At 28.9% G+C, this 25543-nt stretch overlaps 1 protein-coding gene across 1 annotated transcript; it reads left to right on the forward strand.

Annotated features, from left to right (window-relative positions):
* The first annotated feature begins 10199 nt into the window (after positions 1-10199).
* Positions 10200-24771, forward strand: LOC114121653 (fatty acid synthase-like). The gene is given in 33 exon segments (XM_027984077.2): positions 10200-10757; positions 14160-14375; positions 14455-14607; positions 14701-15075; positions 15145-15383; positions 15450-15606; positions 15609-15679; positions 15765-15956; positions 16017-16139; positions 16211-16441; positions 16510-16699; positions 16793-17022; positions 17120-17257; positions 17346-17518; positions 17586-17730; positions 17813-17926; positions 17992-18100; positions 18262-18513; positions 18634-18810; positions 18965-19119; positions 19308-19481; positions 19544-19849; positions 19962-20416; positions 20475-20598; positions 20665-20841; positions 20914-21093; positions 21176-21955; positions 22368-22613; positions 22703-23170; positions 23239-23457; positions 23520-23774; positions 23926-24162; positions 24231-24771. Coding segments are annotated over 33 exon segments (7179 nt in total). The 5' UTR covers positions 10200-10753; the 3' UTR covers positions 24345-24771.
* The last annotated feature ends 772 nt before the right edge of the window (positions 24772-25543 follow it).

Consider the following 25543-nt stretch of genomic DNA (forward strand, 5'->3'; position numbering starts at 1 on the left):
ACTTATCAACCATATTTTAATAACAGATACATAATAACCTACATACTTAATTTAATACATAATTTATATAAACTATGTATTATAGATACTAATTGTATATCAATTTATTCATAGATTCATATTTGAATTTTTAGTCATGTTTACATTTTTGGTTGTAGGAATTGATTAGTTTTTCATGGTTATAAATTGTATGATTAACGTCCATTAAACAAATTATCGATTAAAAATTAAATCCTTTTTAAATGTTTATATTTTAATTGCATATCGTTTATTGAGTACCTAGCTTTAATTTATTAAGCTCTATCAAAAACTACACAATTTGTTGTTTCTTTCATTGTTGAGCATTAAACATAGCGTTATTCTAGCTCGATTTCTGTTATCGCTGTATTTATGAATGATTACTACCTATGATTTCTTTGCGAAGGGTTAGATAATCTCAAGCAGTGATTTGATTTGGCTTATATAGTTATACATGAACACACTTTATTTTTGCACTGAAATAGTTCAATTTAAGTACCTTAAATCAGGTTTTCTTTTAGACTATTATATGCAGTCACAAAACACTCCTACTATGAATGTATTTATATTATAAAAGGGACCTTGTGGAAAATTATCTAGACGAAACTGAAGAACGAAAAGAAAAAAACAGGTTTTTCCGCTCATAATTCGCATTAAACTCGATCAGTCTACAAATCTCTATACAATTTATTAAGTTCCTTATTATTAGATTTGCGGATTTAATGTTTCCATTTTTCTTCGTTTCCTTGCATATTTCAAACTGTAATTATGAGTATCATTTAGATTTGTTGACTATTAAATAAAAATAAAAAAAATTATGAGGTCAACTAGTATATTATATTGTTTGTATGTACTTTTCCTTCACACGTACAATTAGTAATGTATATATATTTTAAAATCGCGTGACCGTTTCGTTTCCCGTCAAATCAGGAATTGAAATAATCAGATGATTATACTCATGTCATAACTCTTAAACTTTTATTTTCATAGTAAAATATTCTTCAATCCAATATTATTTAATGTGCAAAATATAAAAGAAAATTTGAAAATTTAAAAATTAAATAAAATTTTTATTGTTGTATAAGTAAACATTAAATGTGCATAATAAATAAATATCTACTTACAGAATATACTATAATTAAAACTATTCTTTAAAACTTTTCCATATTCATAAAACGCTAGTATAGACTAAGTATTCATCCATGTGCTGATTTTTTATCCAACATATAATACTATTTTATTTTTAATGAATATAATTTTGAAATGCATGATTTGTTCTGATTTGACAATACTTAAATAGATAAACTCATATAACTTATAAATGCATTATACGACATTATGAATAATAATAATTATTATAATATCTAGGTACTTAGGTACCTATCTATTTTTAATAATATTAAAAGATCTAGTGATCTATCGCATCTATGTAGTTTTGTCTTATCTCATCGATATTAGTAGAAAAAAACAATTTGTCATAATACCAATAGTAGGTAAAACTTATTTTTACATTTCAATTATATTATTCTTTAGTAGATTTTTGTTGTTAGCAACATTTTAACAACTTTTTATTATTATTATACCCATTGATTAAAAAGGGATAGTATAGCAAACATTATTTCCTATCTTTATTTTTATAAAAAAAACTATAGGTACCTACACAAAACTAGACTAATCAATTACCAAACCTATTTAGATAATAAAATCACTTACTACTACTACAAATGAAAAAAGTTAAAATAGGTCAATATTTGACAATTTACATATTTTTAATTCTATTATGTTCATTAAGTACTATTCGAGGTACTATTACTTTATAATTAATTTTAATATTTACAAATGTTATAATAATATATTATTATAGTATACAATATATAATATCTTGCCTTAATTCAGCGTTTCTCAGCCTGGGGGTCGCGATCACCTTAACTATTAGGGGTCACAAATTTAAATTACTGCACATAAATAAATTGATATTCGAATGTATATTTTGTTTGGTTAATCGGTTAATTATATGATATTTTTTTTGTTCAAATTTGTACCTATTACAAAGGGGGAGGGGTCGCGAAGTGATTGACCATATTTTATACCTATTTCGGGGATCGTGACACTAAAAAGGTTGAGAAATGTCAAATGATGCCACAATAATTAGTAGGTTATTTATATAATTTATATACAATTTTATAGATTAGTTTGGTGTACAATAAATTATGTATCATAATATGCTTTATAAATATTATAGTAGGTTAATAACTCATTAAAATTAAATTTAACGATGTTTTAAAATAACATTTGTCTATTTTAAGTATGCACTTAAACATAATATTATAGTAATAAGTTAACAACATTCTAACAAAAAAAATATATGTATACATATTACAAGAAAATATAATTAAACATTTTTACTAAAATTTAATTTCTTCCATTATATAAAATATAAAATGATCACTTATACTTATACTTATACTTGCCACTTAGATGTAAGATAACAGAATACAAAGATTATACCTCGGATTATACATTTTCAATTTTTAGACTATTGATGACCGACAGTTCCTTGGTGATAGATATATAAATTGTATACGATATGGTATAGTAAAGCGATAACGCCGATAACAAATAAATATCAAAAAATATTAGGTGCTTAGGATAAATAATTTATTTATTTCACTATATAATTTTAACAAAACTAATAAATTTACTTAAATATTTACATTAACTGTTAAGATTATCATGGTTAGAGAAGAAGTTTAAATTCAAAATTAAACACTTTTTGTTGTTGATAATTTGATGTTCATAGTAATATTTTTAAGGCTGGGTATGTTTTGAATTAACAGTACGGCGATTCTTAGGAGAATATTATATATGCATACGTATAATGTAAACTGTGTACCTACGTAATAATAATAATAAATCTTAATAAACTATGTATCGTAGATGATTTGTAAGCCAAATTCAATAACGAAATGTATTATTTCCTTTATTGGGCTAAAAATTATTTGATTCATATAAATAATTCAAATTTGAATTTGTGGAAAAAAAAGTAGGAAATTTAAAATCTGTTGCAGAAGCATTTAGATTATAATAATATATTGTTTCGAATGTTTCGATCGGATTTTCGTGTCGACGAACAAGGTCGTTTAACTGCCAGTGGCATTATTGTCGTTGATTCTGGCAAATACGGCTAGGGCAAATCATTTCGCTGTTGTTTTTGTTTGTTTTTTTGCGTTTTGGATTTTTTGACCGCATACATCGTCATATAGTGGTATATATTAGCCATTTACGTAGGTCGAGGTGTTCAGGAGTAGTATAGAGGTATTATTAGTAGGAGGTATAGGTTTTCGGCTACACGGATATCTGTAGTGGTAGTAGTACGATCGCATCGGACACGCATTAATAAAGTCATTGACTCTAAAAAAAACCGGGTCCATTCAAGCTGTGTACGTAATATACTCGCACACACACATTTGTATGTATATAATTTTGTGTCGGTTTATGTCATAAGATATATATTATAATATAGCATCATATAAATGAAGAATAAATGAAATGCCGGGTACGATATATATATATTATCAGGATAAAACAATTTTGGTATAATGTGCGCATTTAATATACTCGCGGTGTATTATATTAGTATATTACCTATATATGATATATAGTGCGGGTATATATAATGTATTAATATTTGGACAAACGGCTTCTCTTTGTACCGTGATTATCGTGTGTAATCTTTTAACATTGATTTGCCCTTGGTGCATTAAAACGGTGTTAAAACTGTATTTTTTCGCCGTATAATAATAATAATAATAGTAATAATATGTACATTATTATAATATATTTTTACTCTGCTCTTCTTTATCTCGTTGACCCGACCGTTATTGCCTCCACCGATTCTTAAAAAACAAATCATGGCCTATACGCAGGTAGATAGAGGTTCGCGCGCAAGCACGTATACGCGTATATATATATCATATTTACGGATTTTCTCAACGGTCTCTTCTCGATTGTACGAGGCTAATAGTTATAATAATTGGCCTTTTCTCCCTTTGCCAGCCAATGATTACAACTATACATATCGATCATTATTGTGATATCGAAATCGAAAACGCGCACTAACGCCGTTTGTCCGCGCACATCAGTCAGCGCAACACAGGTAGTGTCGTTCGTTCTTATTTTGGAGCAACAACTGGATATTATTATTACTATACACATGCATGCAAACGCATAGTTGTATTATATAGATTGTACATAGATACCTCTATACTGCATAATTTGTTGTCATTCATTCATCTTGGCTGATATTCGTATACAAGTAAGTGCCTAACCAGTACATATTCTAAAATCTAACACACGATTATTATTAATATTTTATATTCTCCATAGTTTAAATTAAATTAAATTGGACGTTTATATTCAAATATTATGCCTGCGTACTTAAATTTAATTTTCAGCGGTGATATGAAATTTTTTTGATCTATTTTTTCATTTATTTTAAATAAGGTATAAATTAAAATCATTACATTTGAAAATATAAGTTACAATTACAATTTCATAAAATAATAATTTAATATTTATAAAGTATATATACAACCAAATACTATGGTCTATCATAGTAAGTAATAACTAATAAGTATCTATTTACTAAGTATACCTTCAAATGAATAAATTACCTAGTATATATTATTAGAGTGAATTAATTGATTTATAAGGATGAAACCTCGATGGAAATCTTCATCTTCCTAACAAGATTGCATAGCATAATTAGTAGCACACATAAGATAATAAAAATAGAAATAAGTTGAGAATAAAAATATGGGATTTTGAAAATGAACAGTTATTTAAGAGGTACGAGTTACCTTTTAGCTTATTCAAAGGAATCTTATGTTCACTTCTGTTTGCCTACATTATTATTAACAAGCATTTATTGATCGTATATTGTTGAGTTTGTTTTCCGAGAATCTACATTTATTGCAGTTTTTATTACTATTCAATATTGCTGTATATTGATAATATATGTATTACGTATATCGTATATGGATAGTAGGTATAGCCAAAATCGGCCAATTCGATAGATATTACATGATCATCGCTCATTCAAATTTTTTTCTTTGAATATTTGTTTCAGTGCTTCTGAGGTGTTAATAAATTTTACTTGAAATATTCTTTTGCATGTCTCATATACGCCAACAACGCATTTTTTCTCGTTAACTATTATTTTTGCGAAACAGCATATTTATATATTAAAAGACTTCAAAAGTTCAAAGAAATAAATAATTATTTATACTTCGGTCGATATCGATCATGTTTTAATCACCGCGTGAGGCACTGTTTTTATATTATACATAGGTACCCTAAATATTTATTTTTTTGAACTTTTTCGTATTAAGTTATTATTTTTGATAAATTATAGACAATGGGAATAATTATTTAATGATATGTTTTAAAGTTTATAGCAAAGTTGAACACAAAATCTATAATCAGTTTTAATACTAACAAGAATTCAATCCAAACACATTTCGCCATTTAGGGTTTTTATAAGAATAATCGTAAAACAAATAAGTACTTAATAAACATAATATATTGTTATACTGACATTTTTTCTGAATACTGTGACGTGTTAAAATATAATACTGTTTAAACACTAAATAATAATCAATGTATTTTATATTGTCAATAATTTTAATATCTCAGTAGTTTGCGTTTTTTCTGTAAATATAATTAAATATTAGCTTTTTTGTATCATTTATCGTGAACGCGTTCGAACTTAAATAATATATATTGACATTTCACATTAAAAATATTAAATTGATTCCATTTCTATTTTAAATTTATTTATTTATAGGTTTTAGTTTTGTGCTTAAATTGTGTACTATACGCTTGCATTTGACTCTATGAAACTATTATGCATGTTCAAATTATAATGTATTTCTGTACTTCTGTACCTATATAGTATACGTACTGTTAAGCCTTATATTTGTTGATATGAATAAAAAATTAATATTATGTACGGTTCACTATAATATATTATATTGTACCGAACAAATAATTATTGATATAAAAAGTTATCGGACAAACTGCAATGGTCTAATACTTTAATAGATACTCTAATAATCAAAAACGATATAAATACCTATATAATAATATATTATCGAATGCTGATTAGGAACTATAATGTTTCCGTTTTATCATTCCGACGCCCTTGTTTAATTAAAACGGACAGACCGTGAGTGAAACCTTATCTAATATTCAATGTCGTGCTGTAAAATGCGTACGTAGGTAAATCGTAAATGTCGGATATCGATATATTATTATGTAGGTGATTGTACTGATCACAAACTGAGAGAAATATTTTTTCTTTCTGCCACTTGAAAATAGCTAATCCAAACTACACATAGAAAGTGCGTTGAATTTGTTTTATTTATCCTAAACGCCTTGTGTATAATGGATGCGTGTACGAATTCAATATTATTATATGCATTAGTCATTTCTATTCGTAACTATATTGGCTATAATTTGCCGTTCGCGGTTCGTCAGATAGAGATAGTACCCATAAAACTATTTAAACAACATTACTTACCTACTATACAGTATACTACCTATTTACATTTTACATTATTCGTTTAAATATGAATTTATTTACAATAATATGTCTCATACATACTTAATTCTCTTCTTCTATACAATATTGTCGATAAAATCGTACTGCGTAGCTATATTGTCTACGTGTTGTTTGTTAAAAATCCCCTCCGGTTTACTTAAGCGTCAATCGGTCCTTTATACCGTGGCAGGACGTGTATTGATTTTCTTAACAATGTTTGATAATCATCTATATCATTTATAAACTATCTATAACTCATCAACTATAATATACTTTCTCCCCGATTTTTTTTTTTGTTGTCTTTTTGCTCATCATTATTGTTCTTTTTTTTTAATTCGTGGTTTTTGGTTACTTTATAATTAGTTAAATATTAACTTGTTAACTTTTTAAGGAATAAGCATTATAGCTATTGAAAAATAGTGTAACTTATCTAATATTATTTTTAGGTGAAAATAAATTTATTGTTAATAAAATCTTCAGATCATATAAAATATGATACAATTGATTTGACGAATTACATTATTATGTATAATAGTTAATATCTTTTAAAAAATAATACTGATTAGTGATTATTATATAATATGTGTAATCTATATCTAAGGTATATTCTTAAAATGTTAACTAGCAATTACTATGACGCTGTATAAAATAAATGAATTACTTTAATATTTATTAGGTATTTTTTCATGATTTTTAGTTAGGTATTAATACAAATATACAAAAAAATTCAGTAGAAAAACGAAATATAATTATTTATCTATTTCAACTTATTATTTTGTCGCATCTAGTTTTTCACTAAAAATATAGAACTCACATAATTCTAAGTTGCATTTTTTAAATTTATAATTTTATAAAATGTTAGTTGTATGAATACTTATAAAATATGAAATATGTACCTAATTCAATTAATTGAGTATATTTGTATCATGAGTTATTAGCATAAACTGTACTTATCATTTTTTTTTAATAGAGATAAAGTTATCTCAAGCCATGATCAGTGATAATAATAGTTATTACTTATTAATATATATTATTCTTTGAAATTTATATATTAACAGGGATGTAGGTGCTTATACAAAACGTATTAAGTTTAACAAAATAATCGTGTCAGCACGACATTTTTGTGATTTGAATTTTGATGTTTGTTTATATAGTTTAATTCATATTATTGAATATAATTATTGAATTCATATTATTCATATTATATTATTGACGTACAACAATTTATGGTCAAATTATGTAGAACACGAATAAATTTATTTATGAAATATTTGATCTGTTAAATCTATTGTCCAAAATGTTACAAATAAAATGGGGGCAGCGAATGACCCGCAACTTAATTTTGTAAAATAATTTCTATACCCACCTTATTGTATTATTTGTTTATTTTTTGTTATTGCGATGTTAGCTTATTTTAGCCATGATTTTAATCATTATGTATGAATAATTCGTAGTGGTATTATTTTATTTTTGTTTGCACGTGGTATTAAATCGTGATAAAGGAATACTTACATAACATAAACATGTTAAACTCTTCATCCGTGAACTATTATAAGTAGACACGCGGAAATTTATCGCAGAATATAAATACAACTTATATGTCTACATCTAATTAATTTGATTATGATTTCGGTGAATTAGGTTCATAAATAAAAATTAGGTATTCATACAATTAACATACTGCCTACTAAATTATTTGTATGGCATAGTTTTTTATTTTAGTATACACTTATATCTGGACGTATAGGCCTATGCATATTGCATACGAAGTTCGCAAAACTAGTTTTAAATTTTTATTGGAATGTAAACACGTTTTGAATCAATCTAGTATTTATTATTTCGTTTGGTTTATACTATTTATTTATATTTCTCTGCGATATTACTTAGTGCAAAATTCATATTTTTTATAAAAGAATCTCAACGTGATGGCATTTTGGTATGAATATAATACATAGTAGATAGTAATTACTAATTTATCAATTTTTTATAATATTATTTTGATATTTAGATTTAAATTATAAAATTATGAACTATTGTAAAGGATTAAACGAATAAGAATATTTTAAGATCATTTGTTGAGTCTGTCGTAAAAACATTTATAATTGTACAATATTCTAATAAAATTAGGTGCAATTATAAATATTTGTGCGTCATGTAATTTAATTGAAATTGTCGTTGACGATATATGAAGCTTCAATGGCGTCAGTAGTTTTGTTGACAATTTTGAAAAAATCGAACTCTATCGACATTTTATTGATAAATTAGTGATGGACAATATAATATAGAAACTAATAAGTATAGGATACTCAATACGGTAATTTTAGTAAATAAGCAATTATTGCAATTTTATATTATCCACTCATTTCGAAATGTATTTTATTACTGTTTTTTTATATTTAACAAATTACAAATTGCCATCAATTTGACCGCTTTTTCTATTATTTATTTACATATTATTTATTTATTTGTGTTGACTAAAAAATATTTTATTATTTAAGAATAGGATAATAATATATCTTTAGCAATTTTAATACTATTGATATAATCTGTGTACATTTTTAGTTGATATAGTTAGTCGGGTAGATGTATTCTTATGTTGAAAATACATTAGTTTCATGTGTATGAACTATAATGCCTAATAAAATAAAAATTAAAATTAATGCCACTTAACAGTTCCCAAAAGTCGTCGAGTTTCTTACTAAGAGATTAAGTATACTAATTATTATAATATAATATGTATTATTATTGATAATAACGATCGTTAAATCGTCTTTTAATCTCTTATTTTTAAAATAGGGTAATAAATTATTCGTTTTTAATACGTAATTATGCGTTATCTTAAATGATAAATATATTTTTATATTTAAATCGTAATTACGATTCGTATAATTATTACGATCACCGCAGAATCGCACGGAATGAATGTTACAGCGCTTAAAAAAAAAAAAAAAACAGAAGTTAAAGGAATTTTAAAATATAAGAGAAATCTACTATCGGGTGGTTTTAGGATATCATACTGCGTATTATGGGACGGTCTTGTGGAATTCCATTATGTAGGGTGGTGGATGGATCTTGTTGGGGGGGGGCTGGTGTTGTAGTGGTCGGTGTTCGTAATTTTGGTTTTTGAAACCACTCTCGATCGTCTGAAATCGTCTGTGCATCGGGCGATGACGAATGCAGAAACGTATGCTTCTTCTATGTAGTGGATTGGTAGGGAAAAAAAAACGAAATACGAAAACAAAACACGAAAGTCTGACCCAGTGCTACGTCGCATTTATGTGACTGTTGCGCTCGCCGCCGCCGCCGCCGCCGCCGGCAGATATCGCCGTGTACCCGTGTCGCTATATTGACCTTGTGGCGAGACTACGATCCGTTGTCGGCGGCAGCGCTAATCGCGGCGGCCGAGGATACCAAAGACCCGATGACGCACCGCGTGCGTGTGTCTGCAACCCGATCGTGCGCGTGCGCGCAAACGATCCCTCATCCAATCGGAACGCCTGTTCTAGTATCACGCCACCGACTATCCTCGGGTCACGCCACTTCCACATTTCCACAGTTCCACCTCCCCGCCGACGCGACAGTACGCGGCTGAAACGGTTTTTTCTCTGCTTTTTCTACCCATTTTATTTTTCATCTCCTCTTTCCGTTTCACGATCGCGTTTTAGTGTACGCCGTAGTAAAGACTGTAGCTAAAGCGACTGTATTGCCGAGGTCTGGTTCACTCTCGTGTTTGGCGTCCGTCCGAATAATATCGCCAAACAATATTTTGCAGAGAAACAAACACGATACTATTATCGTAAAACCTCATAAGTACGTACTTCAATCATTCGCGTGTTCGAAATTATTGAAAACCGTAAAACGATTTTCGACGTGTTACAATATTATCGTAGTATAAAATATTAGTCGTGTTACGTCGGCAGAACGGCAGTGACTATAATAATTTAAAAATCGCACGTATTTTTTATTGTATCATATCTACATCCGGCGAATCGAATACGTCGTGAGTTTGTAAAATACGCGTCAAGCTTTTTCTGGTAGAGTAGTGGTTTGAAATTTATACGCTGCCACCGTGTCGGGTTAATAGACACCACTCGACTCGCCGCTCAACAATATCGTATACCTAGTACGACCGAAATGGGTAAGAACTAAGAAGTAACTAATCACAATCGTAAAGATAATAATTATCATAATTAATATTTCGTAATTATTCATAATAACTATGATAATAATATTGTGTTGTGTATTTATGTGCTACTCGAGAGATTACATGCCGCCTAGTCGTGTTATCTTTTCGACAGAGCGTTCGCGTGCGATAACAGTTGTGACAGCCGGCCCCCGGGTTGCCTAGACAAATATGCTAAGTCTGATATTACTCAATTATACAATACACAGTTGATATTATATTATTACGTTTATTTTCTCTTTGGTTTTCTAATTTTTTTAGATCCAGTATTGCTGTATTTGTTTTTATTTATCTCCACATCATGCACTAGCGTACACCATGATACACTCAATCGCTCGATTCACGATTGTTCTATAGATTTTTTTTACATTTAATTATTTTTAATCTATGTGACCGGAAGTTAATAATTATCGTTCATTTTTACCTTTGTTGGTTTCAGTTTAAGTAGTTTGGCTAAATCGTTTCGATCTGAAACTTAACCTAACTCGATTCTCACACACGTCGAAGATTATCTCTCTGTTTAGTCAACCATTATCGTGGAATTTTCTTTAATTCTTTAAAACGCGACAATGTTTGTCGATTTGCCTGTGCCTTGTCTTATTTATCGCTACCGAGACTTGGATTCATTATATTACAATTCCAGTCAAATGGGCTAATATTATGAGTAGTTTTCAAGTACCTATTCTGCTTTCGCATTAATTTAATTAAGTTCTAATCAGTGGCGTGTTCAGTTATTTTGAAAGGGTCATATGCATTTTTGATTACTCTCATTATTCTCAAACTATGTCATAATGAAAAAATAAAATAAAAACCTCGATAAAAACTCTTGCATTTACCTGTAGGTTCTAGTTTATTTTTAATTGAGTGTAAGGGGAATTCGTTCCTACTTTTCGTAAAATGAAAAAAATATTGAAAACATGAAATTTTATTAAAACATTTTATTTAAATTTTATAAATTATAAGAAATCAATAGACAAATAAGGTAGAAGTAGGGTATATCATACTCTCATCTCTCGTAGCATGCCTCTGAACTGCTGTGTAATGCTGTAATCAAAGCGTCACTGACCACTGTAGCTGTTAACCAACACTATAAACAGTATATAACATTCAACACGTGACACTGTAATGATGACAAATCGATTCGTTCGAATAGGTATTTTTTTAAATTTTAAAATCTATTACTTTCTGTCATATTTTAATGATTATTTTATTATTATTTAACAATGTATTACAATTATTCGCTAAGCAATATACGTTCAATGTTTAATTTATAGAACGAATAACTCAAAATTTACATTAAATTACCGATGTTATGACTTATGACTATATTCTAATCTATTATTAATTATAATACTGAAAATTACGATTGTAGTTTGTAGAAAATTATTAATAATGGCTTAACCCAACGTAGGTATACGATATTATAGTATTTATTATTTAATATATATTTACTATTATAATATGTTCTATGGTTTAAAAAAAAATATTTCCGTAATTAAAATTTTTATTCATACCTATTAAACGACATCGTTAAAATCTAAATTTTGCACAATCATTTATAACTTTATAATTTGTGACATCTTTGTAGGTTTTTCTTGATAATAATTCGTATGCCTCGTAAATTGCCGAATAATAACATTTTATTGACACATTTCAAATGTTTATTCTTTTTAAATCATACCAGATATTTGAAAAATTTAACAATATAGTTCTTACGTCCTACCTACCATAATATACTAACTCACAACATTTTTGTTTATTGAAGTTTACGTACGTAAAATGTTGAATGTTTAAACACCTGATGTAGTGATTGTGTAATTATGTATGGAATAATATCATCTTGTAATTTGTTAACCTAGGTATCTCTGTATTCTTATTTTATGAAAATATATTTATAGAAAACTAGTTTTAATTATTAATTTGGAAAAAGTGGCGTTCACGGCCTATTATAATAAATGCCTACTAATTGCATAATGTGATTTTATGACCTTTTTCAAGGTAGTGGATATTATAAACATCGTAACAAATAGGTATACCTATGATCTCGAAAAATCTGTGTTTACAACACTGATACTTTTAGATTTTAATAAATTATTATTATCGAACAATAACCTGATCTAGGCATCTAGTTTGACCTTGTACTTGCTACTATGAAAAATAGTTGATTAGTTGATTCCATTTATTCACATAATTAATATTTTGCAGCTAAAATAATATGTTTCTTACAGTTTTATTTTTGTCGGATATCGTATATTATGTGCGAATGTGATATATGAATAATTAATATTGTAGAATGTAAATACATAAAATAAATTGTACACTACAAAATATATTTTTCTCAATCATAATTTAACACGTTGTAAATAGTACCTAATAAACAATAATAGTAATCGCGTTTTAAAATATTTAATATAATTAATTTGCAGTAGCTAATCATATAAAATATGGTATTCTCGTAGTACATACTACTCTTAATTTTTAAATGTTTGTTTGTAATGATAAGCTTGTAGATTTAATAATGTTTTTAGTTTTTGTTTACATAAAAGTATTAAACACTAAAATTAGTGGTATTAGAATCAGTAAACAATCAAATAAATCTTGAGTTTAAAATCAATTTTTTAGTAGTTCCTAGTGGTTGTAAATTTAATCTGGTGTTGTTAATACAGTATTATCTGGGGTATTATCTATGAATGTATTCAAAGTTAAACTTTGCGTCAGTAGTTCTCTAAATTTCTTTTTTTAAGATTATTACATTTCTTGGTTAATAAAGTTAGCTTACTTATATAAAAGTAAATTATATAACAATTTCATTTTTAACTTGGATATAATTTAAGTTAAATATACTTTTTATAAAAAACATAAATTTTAATTATATCTATAGTATACCTATGCCTATACCGTGTTAAATAGTTTTTTTTATGAAATATGAATAATGTATGTACCTTGGTATTAATTATTTATTATATTACATTGTACAGTACCCATATAATATTAATTATGTTCCACATTTCCACTTATATTTTGTTTGTAAACAATAACTGAACATGATATTTTTATTATGATTTACTAATTCATGATTATAAATATATAGGTAGTTAAAATAAATAATTATTTCATTATTTAGTATACTACCTAATTTTGAAAGCAATTATTTTGTTATGATATTATTCATCGTAAATATGTTAAGATGAGCATAATAAAAATTTATTTTATCGTCAATTTTTGAAAAATAGTAGATATTTATTTTTAAAGTTAATAATTTAAAAATTTAAATAATGTTTTTATTTTTATTAAAAAGTATTAACATTGTTATTTTATTCCATTATTACTAATAATATTGTTTAAAAAATATTTTAGTAGCTGAAGGCACAATGCCAGCAAGATTCCCACAAGCTAATCAACAAACCAGCAATGGGGCTGTTAATGGTACCTCTCCATACTCAGGAAATGATGAAATAGTCATCAGTGGTATTTCCGGACGTCTTCCAGAATCAAATTCAATCGCAGAATTCAGGGAAAATCTTTTTGCTGGTGTTGATTTGGTTACAGATGATGAACGCCGTTGGCCAGCTGGTAAGTAAAACAGTACATAATTTGTATATTGACATCATACTTTTAAAATAAAATTTATTTTTAAAATTATTTATTCCAGGTCTACATGGCCTCCCAACAAGAACTGGTAAACTCAAGGGATTGGAATATTTTGATGCCAATTTCTTTGGAGTGCATGCTAAACAGGCCGAAGTAATGGACCCACAACTGAGATTACTTTTAGAATCTACTTATGAATGTATTGTAGATGCTGGTAAGATAATTTTTCTCTTTTATTCAATATGTACATGTATTATAAAATAAACATATATAAGTTTTTAAATTTAATATTAATATATTAAAATAGGAGTGAACCCAGATGATGTACGTGGAACTAAAATTGGAGTTTATATTGGTGCGTCCAACAGTGAGACTGATGACTATTTGACCAGATTGCCAGAACGTGTCAATGGTTATGGCTTGACTGGCTGTTGCCGGGCTATGTTTGCCAACAGAATATCGTATACATTTGATTTTAATGGACCCAGTTTTGCCATAGACACAGCTTGTTCCAGCAGTTTAGTTGCTATGTCACAAGCAGTACAAGCTATTGAAAGTGGGCAGTGTGATGCAGCTATTGTTGGAGGTGCTAACCTATTGCTGAAACCTACAAATTCATTGCAGTTTCATAGATTGAGCATGTTATCACCACAAGGAATGTGCAAAGCATTCGATGTCACAGGTAAATTAATTAATATTTATTATAAGAAAAGACATTTTTTATAATCATCCTTTTTAATTTTTATTTTAGGAAATGGATATGTAAGAAGTGAAGCTGTTGTAACAATATTTTTGCAAAAAGCTAGTGTTGCAAAACGTAGTTATGCTACAGTTATGGGAGCACTTATTAACACTGATGGATTTAAAGACCAAGGAATAACATTCCCAAGTGGTGCTATGCAAAATAAACTTATCCAAGAAGTATATGCTAAATGTGGTGTTAATCCAGCTGAAGTATCGTATGTGGAAGCTCATGGAACAGGAACTAAAGTATAGAAATTGATTTTTTTAAATATTAAGATTAGACATTTTATAACTTATAACATATTCATTTAGGTTGGTGATCCACAAGAAGTTAATTCTATTGCTGAATTTTTCACTAAAGATCGTACTACACCTTTGTTAATCGGATCTGTTAAATCAAACATGGGCCATTCTGAACCAGCTTCTGGTCTTTGTTCATTAGCTAAAATAGTTATTTCTTTAGAATCTGGAAGATTCCCGGAAATCTTCATTTTGCTAACCCAAACCCTGATATTCCAGCTTTATTAGATGGAAGATTACAAGTAATTCTATAATAAATTAAATAATATACAATTTTATTATGTGTAAAAAAAAAAAAACGACTTCTTAAAAAACTTATATTTACAGGTTGTTAACAAAAACTGGGACTACAGTGGAGGTTATGTAGCACTTAACTCTTTTGGTTTTGGTGGTGCTAATGCTCACGTCTTATTAAAGTCTAATCCTAAACCAAAGACTGCTCCAATTCTAAATAATGTACCACGTTTGGTTGCTGTATCTGGAAGAACAAATGATGCAGTTAACAACATGTTAAAAAATGTAAATATCTTTTTATACTTTAATTAATTGTTGATAGTTAACTGAATGTAATTTTTTTAGATTACTGATGCACCATTAGATGATGATTTTGTTGCTTTATTACATGATATTCACGCTAATAATATCAATGGACATGGTTATAGAGGATACGCTGTCCTTGGAAAATCAATCACTGAAGTGACAGTAAGTTATTTTTATTTTCAATCTATTATTTAAAATATTGAAATTGTATCATTTTGTTAATGTATTTTTAGGAAGTTAAGCCTACTAAAAGACCAGTTTGGTTTGTTTTCTCTGGAATGGGAAGTCAATGGGCTGGTATGGTTGAAGGACTTCTTCAATTGGAACCATTTGCTCGGGCAATTAATAGAGCTGCAGCTGTACTTAAAGTTGAAGGACTAGATTTGCTGAGTATTCTTAACTCAAAAGACGAAACAACATTTGACAATGTCCTTAACTCATTTGTATCTATAACATCCATGCAGGTTAGTATTAAGATTAAAATTAAATATATTAAATATAATAATAAATTCAATTTGTTTGTGTGTTTAAGGTTGCTTTAGTCGATCTGTTGAAATCAATTGGAATTGAACCAGATGGTGTTGTTGGACACTCCGTTGGTGAACTTGGTTGTGCATATGCTGATGGTACATTTAATGCTGATCAAGCAATTCAGGCTGCATTCTGGAGAGGTCGTAGCATTTTAGAATCTAAATTACCTCAAGGATCTATGGCTGCTGTCGGTAAGTTAAATTTGTTTATTAATAATTATAGTTTATACTTATGTTACTAATTTTACATAATATATCAATACTAATAGACCTTTTTATTTTAAGGTTTATCGTGGGAAGAAACTAAAAAAAGATTGCCTGCTGACTTGGTTGCTGCTTGTCATAATAGTGAAGATAGTGTAACAATATCTGGTCCACCATCAAGTCTCTCTGCTTTTGTCAAGACTTTACAAGCTGAAGGCATTTTTGCTAAAGAAGTCAAGAGTTCTGGATTTGCTTTTCACTCCAAGTACATCGCTGATGCTGCACCTAAGCTCCGAAATAGCTTAGAAAGAGTAAGTATTTGTTTTCATTTAGTTTGTGTACAAATATGTGTATGTATTCTTAAATAATTTATTTAAAAAATGATTTTGCGATTTTATTTTATAATAGATTTTACCAAATCCAAAACCTCGTACTTCTCGATGGATCAGTTCTTCCATTCCTGAAGAACAATGGAACACTCCACTTGCTCAAATGAGTTCAACTGCTTATCATGTAAACAATTTATTAGCTCCAGTTTTGTTCCACGTAAGATGTTCACATAATTTTTTTTCCTATAATAATATATTATAATATATTTATTTTTACTGAATTTCTATATTTTTATTTTATTTAGGAAGCTCTTGCTCATGTACCAAAAGATGCTATTGTTGTTGAAATTGCTCCACATGCTTTACTTCAAGCCATTCTTAAAAGGGCCTTAGGACCTGAATGCTCCTGCATTGGTCTTACTAAACGATCAACAAACCCTGAGGGAAACATTTCTGTATTGTTATCAGCCATTGGAAAGTAAGTTTTATTATTATATATAAATTTATGAAATCAAAGATATAATGCTATAATGTTGATGATTTAGATTGTACAATGCAGGAGTTCAACCAAAAATTAAAAATCTATATCCAGCTGTTTCTTATCCAGTAGCAAAAGGAACACCTATGATTCAGTCTTTAATTGAATGGGATCATTCTGTTGAATGGCTTGTTTCCAATTTTGCTCAAAAGGTAAATTAAATGTATTTTATATAACTATACAAATGAAAAAAATAAGAGTTATTTTTATTAGCTATTAATAATTTAATTATAGGAAGCTGGAACTGGAGAATCTGTTATTAAAATTGATTTAAGTAACGAAGAAGACCAATATTTGTCTGGACATGCTATTGATGGCAGAGTATTATTCCCTGCTACTGGATATTTGGTAAGATAAAATTTATTTTTTATTTATTTTTTATAATTTTTAATGTATGATTGTAATTTTTATAGACACTTGTATGGAAAACTTTTGCTAAACTTCAAGATAAGAACATTGAAGAATTTCCAGTTGTTATTGAAAATGTACAATTTTTACGTGCAACTATAATGCCTAAAGACGGTAATTAATAATTATATAATACAATAATGTTTATTATATTTATAATTAAAGCTTATAGCATACATACAAAATTACTTACACAATGAATTATGATATTACTTATTTTTAAAATTATATCTTGATTATTCTATTAACTTATAATTCTTTTCATTATTTTACAGGAAATGTTAACTTCCTTATCAACATTTTTGAAGGAACTGGCAATTTTGAAATTTGTGAAGGTGGCTCAGTTGCTGTTACTGGCCGTATCTATGTTCCAGATGATATTGAAACAGAACAATTAGAATTACCTGAACCATATGTTGACGAAAATAATTTACCTCTTAAATCTGCAGACATCTACAAAGACTTAGGACTGAGAGGATATGATTACAAAGGAGTATTCCGTGGAGTTAACGAAGCTGATAATAAAGGTTTTTAGTGAATACTTTTAGTATATTAAATTGATTAATAAGTAAAACATCTGATTTAATATTTAATTGTAATTGTAATGTAAAAAATAAATCAATAAACGTTTGCGTTTTACAATGTAGGCATCAGTGGTAAATTGGATTGGATTGGAAACTGGATTACATACATTGATACAATGTTGCAATTCTCTATTTTGGGTTTAAAAACTAAAGAGTTGTATTTACCAACAAGAATGCAAAGAGTTATTATTGATCCAGCAAAACATTTGGAATATATTGAAACTTTACCAGAAAATAGTCGTGAGTATTTTTTAATTTGACACTTATCATTTTTTTTTTATTTGAAAGTTAAGGCTTCAAATGTAAAGGTTATTATATTTATTACATTTAGGTTGTCTGACATTTTTATTGTAACACAATTTTTTTACTATAAATATTTCAAAAAATGTTTCAGCTGTCCCAGTATATATGTACAGAGATATTGATGTTATCAAATCCGGTGGTATTGAATTGCGTGGCATGAAAGCTAGTTTGGCTCCAAGAAGACAACAATCACAGGCTGCTCCTAAATTAGAAAAATATACATTTGTACCATACAACACTGATAAGGTAATTATGATGATTATATATGATCAGCGCTGATTTATTTTATTTTGTAAGATTTCCATTTTTGTTGTTTAATATTAATATATTATATATTAAACTGCGCTAGACCTCAGCTATATTTTAGATTCTTATTATTAATAATATAATAAATAATATAATGGTTTAGTAATATAAATATAATTATTTTTTAGACTTCTCCCGCAACAGACGTTTCAAGTGTTTTTGCTGCATACCTTCAAATTGCATTGGAAAATAGTGCTGGTGCAATGAAAGTTAAAGTTGTTGAATACGGAGCAGACAAACCATTTGAAGGAATTTTCATGCCTAATGTTGTCAACATTCTGGAATCTGAACCCTTAATATCTGTAAGTATTGCAACATTATTAAATATTTAAGTGCTCATCTAACAGTTCTATTATCTTTTCAGTTGGATGCATCCTTAGCTACGACTCAAATACAAGCCTTAGCTCCATTTTTGGGACCGATGGAAGTAAAAATGAATGGAAAATCTTTGGAAAATGGTCCAATTGAATCTAATGCTCATGTAGCGATTGCTTTTGATGTGTTACAATCACAAAACAAATTGAACAACTTGGCAGAAACAGTAAAAGATGGAGGATTTATCATTTTATCTGAAGCTAATAATGTGTCACCAAGCCTTGCTGAGAGTAGTAATCTTGCTTTTATCAGCAAGTTGTCTGCTGAAGATAGAACTTTCTTCTTATTGAGAAAGGTAAAAAATGACTGTATAATTTGTTATGTATTTACCCTATAAAACTAAACCCTGAATTTAATTACTATTAACCCAACATAACTATTTTTAACTGTTTGTATTTTTTATTTAGCTTAGTGAAGAATTACCAGTTAGTGAAGTTATCCAAGTATCTGAAAAATCTTATGAATGGGTTGAGACATTAAAATCGGCTCTAAAAACTGCTGAAGCTGACCCAAGCAAGAAAATAGTCTTGTTTGCTCAAGGAGAAGACACTAATGGTATTATCGGTTTAATGAATTGTGTCAAACAAGAACCTGGTGGCAACAGTGTCAGATCAGTATTCATTAAAGACCCAGCTGCACCAAAATTCTCTTTAACTGCTCCTCTATATGCTGCACAGCTGAAAAAAGATTTACTGAGTAATATATTGAAGCCTAATGGAGTGTGGGGTTCAATGAGACATTTGAAATTAGAAAACCAACAGGATAAGCCTTCATTACAAGTTGAGCATGCTTATATTAATGCTTTGACTCGAGGAGATTTGAGCAGTTTGAAATGGATTGAAGGACCCTTGACTTATTATAAGTGAGTAATTTTTGTTTTAAACATAAGTTTATTGACTTACAAGTAATTTTTTTTTTAGACCTGAATACAACCCAAATACTGAACTGTGTACCGTTTACTATGCACCACTTAACTTCCGTGATATTATGTTAGCATCTGGAAAACTTCCACCTGATGCATTGCCTGGTGATTTAGCTGGACAAGTATGTTGTATTATTGATATTAAGTGACAACATTTAACTATTTATGTACTATGTTATTTAATTTAGGACTGTATTCTTGGACTTGAATTCTCTGGTCGTAACTCTAAAGGTAAAAGGGTGATGGGTATGCTTGCTGCTAGAGGTTTGGCTACTAGTGTACTTGCTGATCCTGGGTTCTTGTGGGAAGTGCCCAGTAAATGGACATTGGAAGAAGCAGCAACTATTCCTGTTGTTTACGGAACTGTAAGTAATTGAATATCAGTTAATGTGGCTAAAATGAGTAAGCATAAACATTTTTATTTTATTTGTTTTTAGGCATACTATGCACTCTGTGTAAGAGGACGAATGAAGCCTGGTAACTCATTGTTAGTTCATGCTGGTACTGGAGGTGTTGGTCAAGCAGCAATCGCTATTGCTCTGCATATGGGTGTTACTGTTTATACTACTGTTGGAAGCAAACAAAAGAGAGAATTCTTGAAAAAGACATTCCCTAAGGTAATAATATAATAATAACAATTACAATAATCCTTTTCCAAATTATTTTAATACATAACTAATAATTGATAATTTTATTTAGTTAACTGACAAAAATATTGCAAACTCTCGTGACACAAGTTTTGAACAACATGTATTGAGAGAAACCAAAGGTCGTGGTGTAGATCTTGTCCTGAACTCATTGTCAGACGATAAATTACAAGCATCTGTTCGTTGCTTGGCCAAAGATGGCCGTTTCCTTGAAATCGGTAAACTTGACTTGTCAAACAACAGCCCTCTAGGAATGTCTGTTTTCTTGAAAAATACTACATTCCACGGAATTCTTTTGGACTCATTGTTTGATTCCAATTCTGAAAACGAAGACAAGAAAGAAGTTGTAAGATTGCTTAACGAAGGTATTAAGAATGGTGCAGTTAATCCTCTGCCAGCTACAGTATACACTGAATCTCAAGTAGAACAAGCATTCAGATTTATTGGATCTGGTAAACATATTGGAAAAGTAGTATTGAAAATTAGAGATGAAGAATCCACAGCAGTTGTTAAACCTGCAACTAAACTGGTAACTTCTATTCCACGATCTTATATGAACCCAGACAAGACATATGTGCTTGTCGGAGGTCTTGGAGGTTTTGGGTTGGAATTAGCTAACTGGTTGATTGTCAGAGGAGCCAAAAACCTTGTATTAACTGCTAGAAGTGGAATCACCACTGGTTATCAAGCTGCTTGTGTAAGCAATTGGAAAGAATCTGGTGTTAATGTATTGATATCTAAGGCTGATTGTTCAACTATTACTGGAGCTCAACAATTGATTGATGACAGTAATAAATTGGGACCTGTTGGAGGTGTCTTCAACTTGGCTGCTGTAAGTAATTTTTATTATTTTTCAGTACATATTAAATAGTTTCTAGGCTTGTAAAATATATACTTTAACATGATGATTTTAATTTATTGTTAAATCTAAATTAGTAATATACAGGGTGTGGCAAAAGTCGGTTTTTGTTTTTGACGCTTAACGAATATGAAAAAAGAGTGCACTGATAATAATGGCAGATAGTTATATTTTTAGTACGAATGATAAGCTTTGAGGAATGGTTAATGTGTTGTAATTGTTGTGTAGACGTACAGTGGTATGTGTCAGCAACTTTTGCATCAACCTGTATATTATCTTGAAGAATAAATAAATATTATAAAATTAAAAACATTTTGCATATGTACATTTTCAAATAATTTTTGTTTATTATCAGTATTTAAAATGAGTAATTAATTTTTCAAAGGTATTGAGGGATGCTTTCTTAGAAAATCTAACCCCACAAGATTTTGAAACTGTGAGCAAACCTAAAGTAACTGGTACCAAAAACTTAGACACAGTTACTAGGAAGTCTTGTCCCGAACTCGATCACTTTGTTGTATTCTCATCAGTGTCTTGTGGACGTGGTAATGCTGGACAAACTAATTACGGTTTTGCTAATTCTGTCATGGAAAGAATTTGTGAAGCTAGACAAGAAGCTGGTCTCCCAGGAGTATGTTCATATTGATATAAATAATATAATAATTTGCTACCAATTAAAATTAATTAAATTGTATATTAATAATCATTTATTGTTATTAGTTGGCTATTCAATGGGGTGCTATTGGAGATGTTGGACTTATCATGGAAACGATGGGTGGAAATGATACAGTGGTTGGTGGTACATTGCCGCAGCGTATGGCTTCGTGTTTGAGTGCTTTTGATGTATTTTTGCAACACCCACAACCTGTCTTGGCTTCTATGGTACTAGCTGAAAAGAGGAAGGGAGGTTCTGGCGGTGCTGGACAAGTGAGCCTAATTGAAGCTGTTGCCAATATTCTTGGTATCAAAGACACTAAGAATATCAACGCGTCAGCAACTCTAGCTGATTTGGGTATGGACTCTTTGATGGGTGCTGAAATCAAACAGACTTTGGAGAGAAACTACGATTTGGTGTTGAGTGTTGGAGAAATCAGAACTTTGACTGTTAAGAGATTACAAGAATTGCAAAATGATGGTAGCGAAGTTGTTGCTGATACACCTAATGGTACAACCGCTGGAAACGATCAGGTTTGTACTATTCATTATTGATTATTTTATAAATAATTTATATTTAATTTAAAATGTTCTGTTTGTAGGTTGAATTCAGTCAAAGTTTAGTTCCTCAAGAAACTATTATTAACATGAAGAATGAAGAAAGTAGCAAGCTTAATGTGTTTATGTTCAGTGCAATTGAAGGTTTTGTGTCAGCATTAGAAGAAGTAGCATCTAAATTACCTTATAATATTTATGGACTCCAATGTACTGAAGATGCCCCAACTGATTCAATGGCATCTATGGCAAAATTCTTTGTAGCTGTAAGTTGATGTAACTTAAAATATTAATGGTAGAATCTAACATTCTTACTGATTTTTTTCAGAAAATTAAAGGAATCCAAAAGTCTGGACCATACAACCTTGTAGGATACTCATTTGGTGCATCAGTTGCTTTTGAAACTGGTGTAGCATTAGAAGCTGCTGGTGAGAAAGTTAGCCTTGTACTATTGGATGGTTCTCCGTCTTATGTTTTGACACATCAAAATGCATTTAAAAACCGACATTCAGATAATAAAGTAGATGATAGAGATGCTTTTGCTTACTTTGTATTACTTTTCAAGGAACTAGACTACCAAGTGGTAAATTTATATTTATTAATATATATAAATCCTAATAATGTTACTGCTAATTAATTACTACTTATTAGTGATTTTATATAATTATTTTTATACATCTATAGTTGAATATTTTAAATTATTCTTTAAACTGGAAACTTCATTTTAAATTTAGGTCTTTGATCAAATTGCCACAAAAAAGACAAAAGAAGAACAATTAGAAGAAGCAGTGAATATCTTATCTGATTTACCCTTAAACAAAGATGAACTGAAAACCGCAGCTAAACTATTCCATGGCAAATTATTTGTTTCCTTCTATTACAAACCTGAACAAAAATTCAATGGAAGCGTTACCTTGGTTACAGCAAAAGACAACTTTGTATCTCTTGGACCAGACTATGGACTAAAACCTGTATGTATAATAATGATATACCAACATTTAAACTTACTTTGAATAATCTATTTTTTTTAATTTTGCAGCTTTGCAAAGGTTCCTTAAACATACATTCTGTTTCGGGAGATCACAGGCAAATAGTGAAAGGTGAATCTGCCAACTCAGTAGCACAGATAATCTCTAAGTCATTTCTGTCTTAAATAATATGGATATTTGACTAAAGCATTTAAGATAAATGATTAGGTTAATAATTTCATAGGTATGGAAGTAATTTAATTATTTTTTTATACATAAATTTAACAGAATTAAATTTTTAAAACCAGCACAAATCATTTTTGTTGCAATCATCATTTAACAAATGAGTGTAGAGTTTATTGTGTTGTTGTAAATTTTTAAAATATTGTTGTTTTTTTCGACTTGTTAGTGCTTGTATCAAAAATTAAAAGTTGTGTTCTTTCCAGACCTAAGGTTAAGGCTAAAAATAATACGCCTTTGACACCCATATAAATATATTTATATATGTATAAATATTTTTTTGTTTTGTTCCAACACATTCCAAAAAGTGTGTTTACTAGTTAGGAAAAACCATATTGTCATAATATAAGTAATATAATTATTTTGAAATAATTGGACTGTTTATTTTATTATTTTTACCATACTTTATCTGGATTTTAAAATTTAATAAGAAACTGAAATGTGTTTCTGACGGTAATCACTGATCATGTAATGTAAGTATTAATAAATAAATATTGTATATTTGTAAAACTTATGTACAATTTATTGCAATTGAAAAGTAAAACGACTAATAAAATTTTAAATTCCACATTTTTTATCATTTTTAAATTGAAAATTCTTACTGTCTATTAAATTATTGTATTTGTTGTATGTTTACCAAATATTTTGATAGTTAACCTCCATTACATGAAATAATAAAATTAAAGCATGGAGTGCTATTATATATTTAAGACATATTAAATTAGGTAACTGTTCTGCTGTATGGTAGCAGTTGTGAGTATTTTGTAATTAGGTAGGTAACTTTTGATCTATAGGTGTAAACCAGTCACCAAATATTTGATGAAAATATGTATTTGTTCCTACGGATTGTGGCTATTATTGTTTTTAAATTATTGCAAAATAAAATAAAACTGATTTTGTCTAAAATTAGTTTTGTGTAAACATTTCACAATAACATGGAACTAAAAGGTTTAAAATTTGAATATCCTGATTTTTATTTTAATATGAATTTGGTAGGCTAGGTAACTATGTTAATATTATAGGTCAATAATTAGGTGCTAAAATTTGTTTGCTGAGAGAAAGTATACCTATCTGCAATTCATCAACATTGTTGGATGGTCATTACATCATAATCATCATATAGATTGTGAAGTAAAGAGTATAG

The sequence above is a fragment of the Aphis gossypii genome, chromosome 1, assembly GCF_020184175.1.
Source record: "Aphis gossypii isolate Hap1 chromosome 1, ASM2018417v2, whole genome shotgun sequence".
In the NCBI taxonomy this organism is placed as follows: Eukaryota; Metazoa; Arthropoda; class Insecta; order Hemiptera; family Aphididae; genus Aphis; species Aphis gossypii.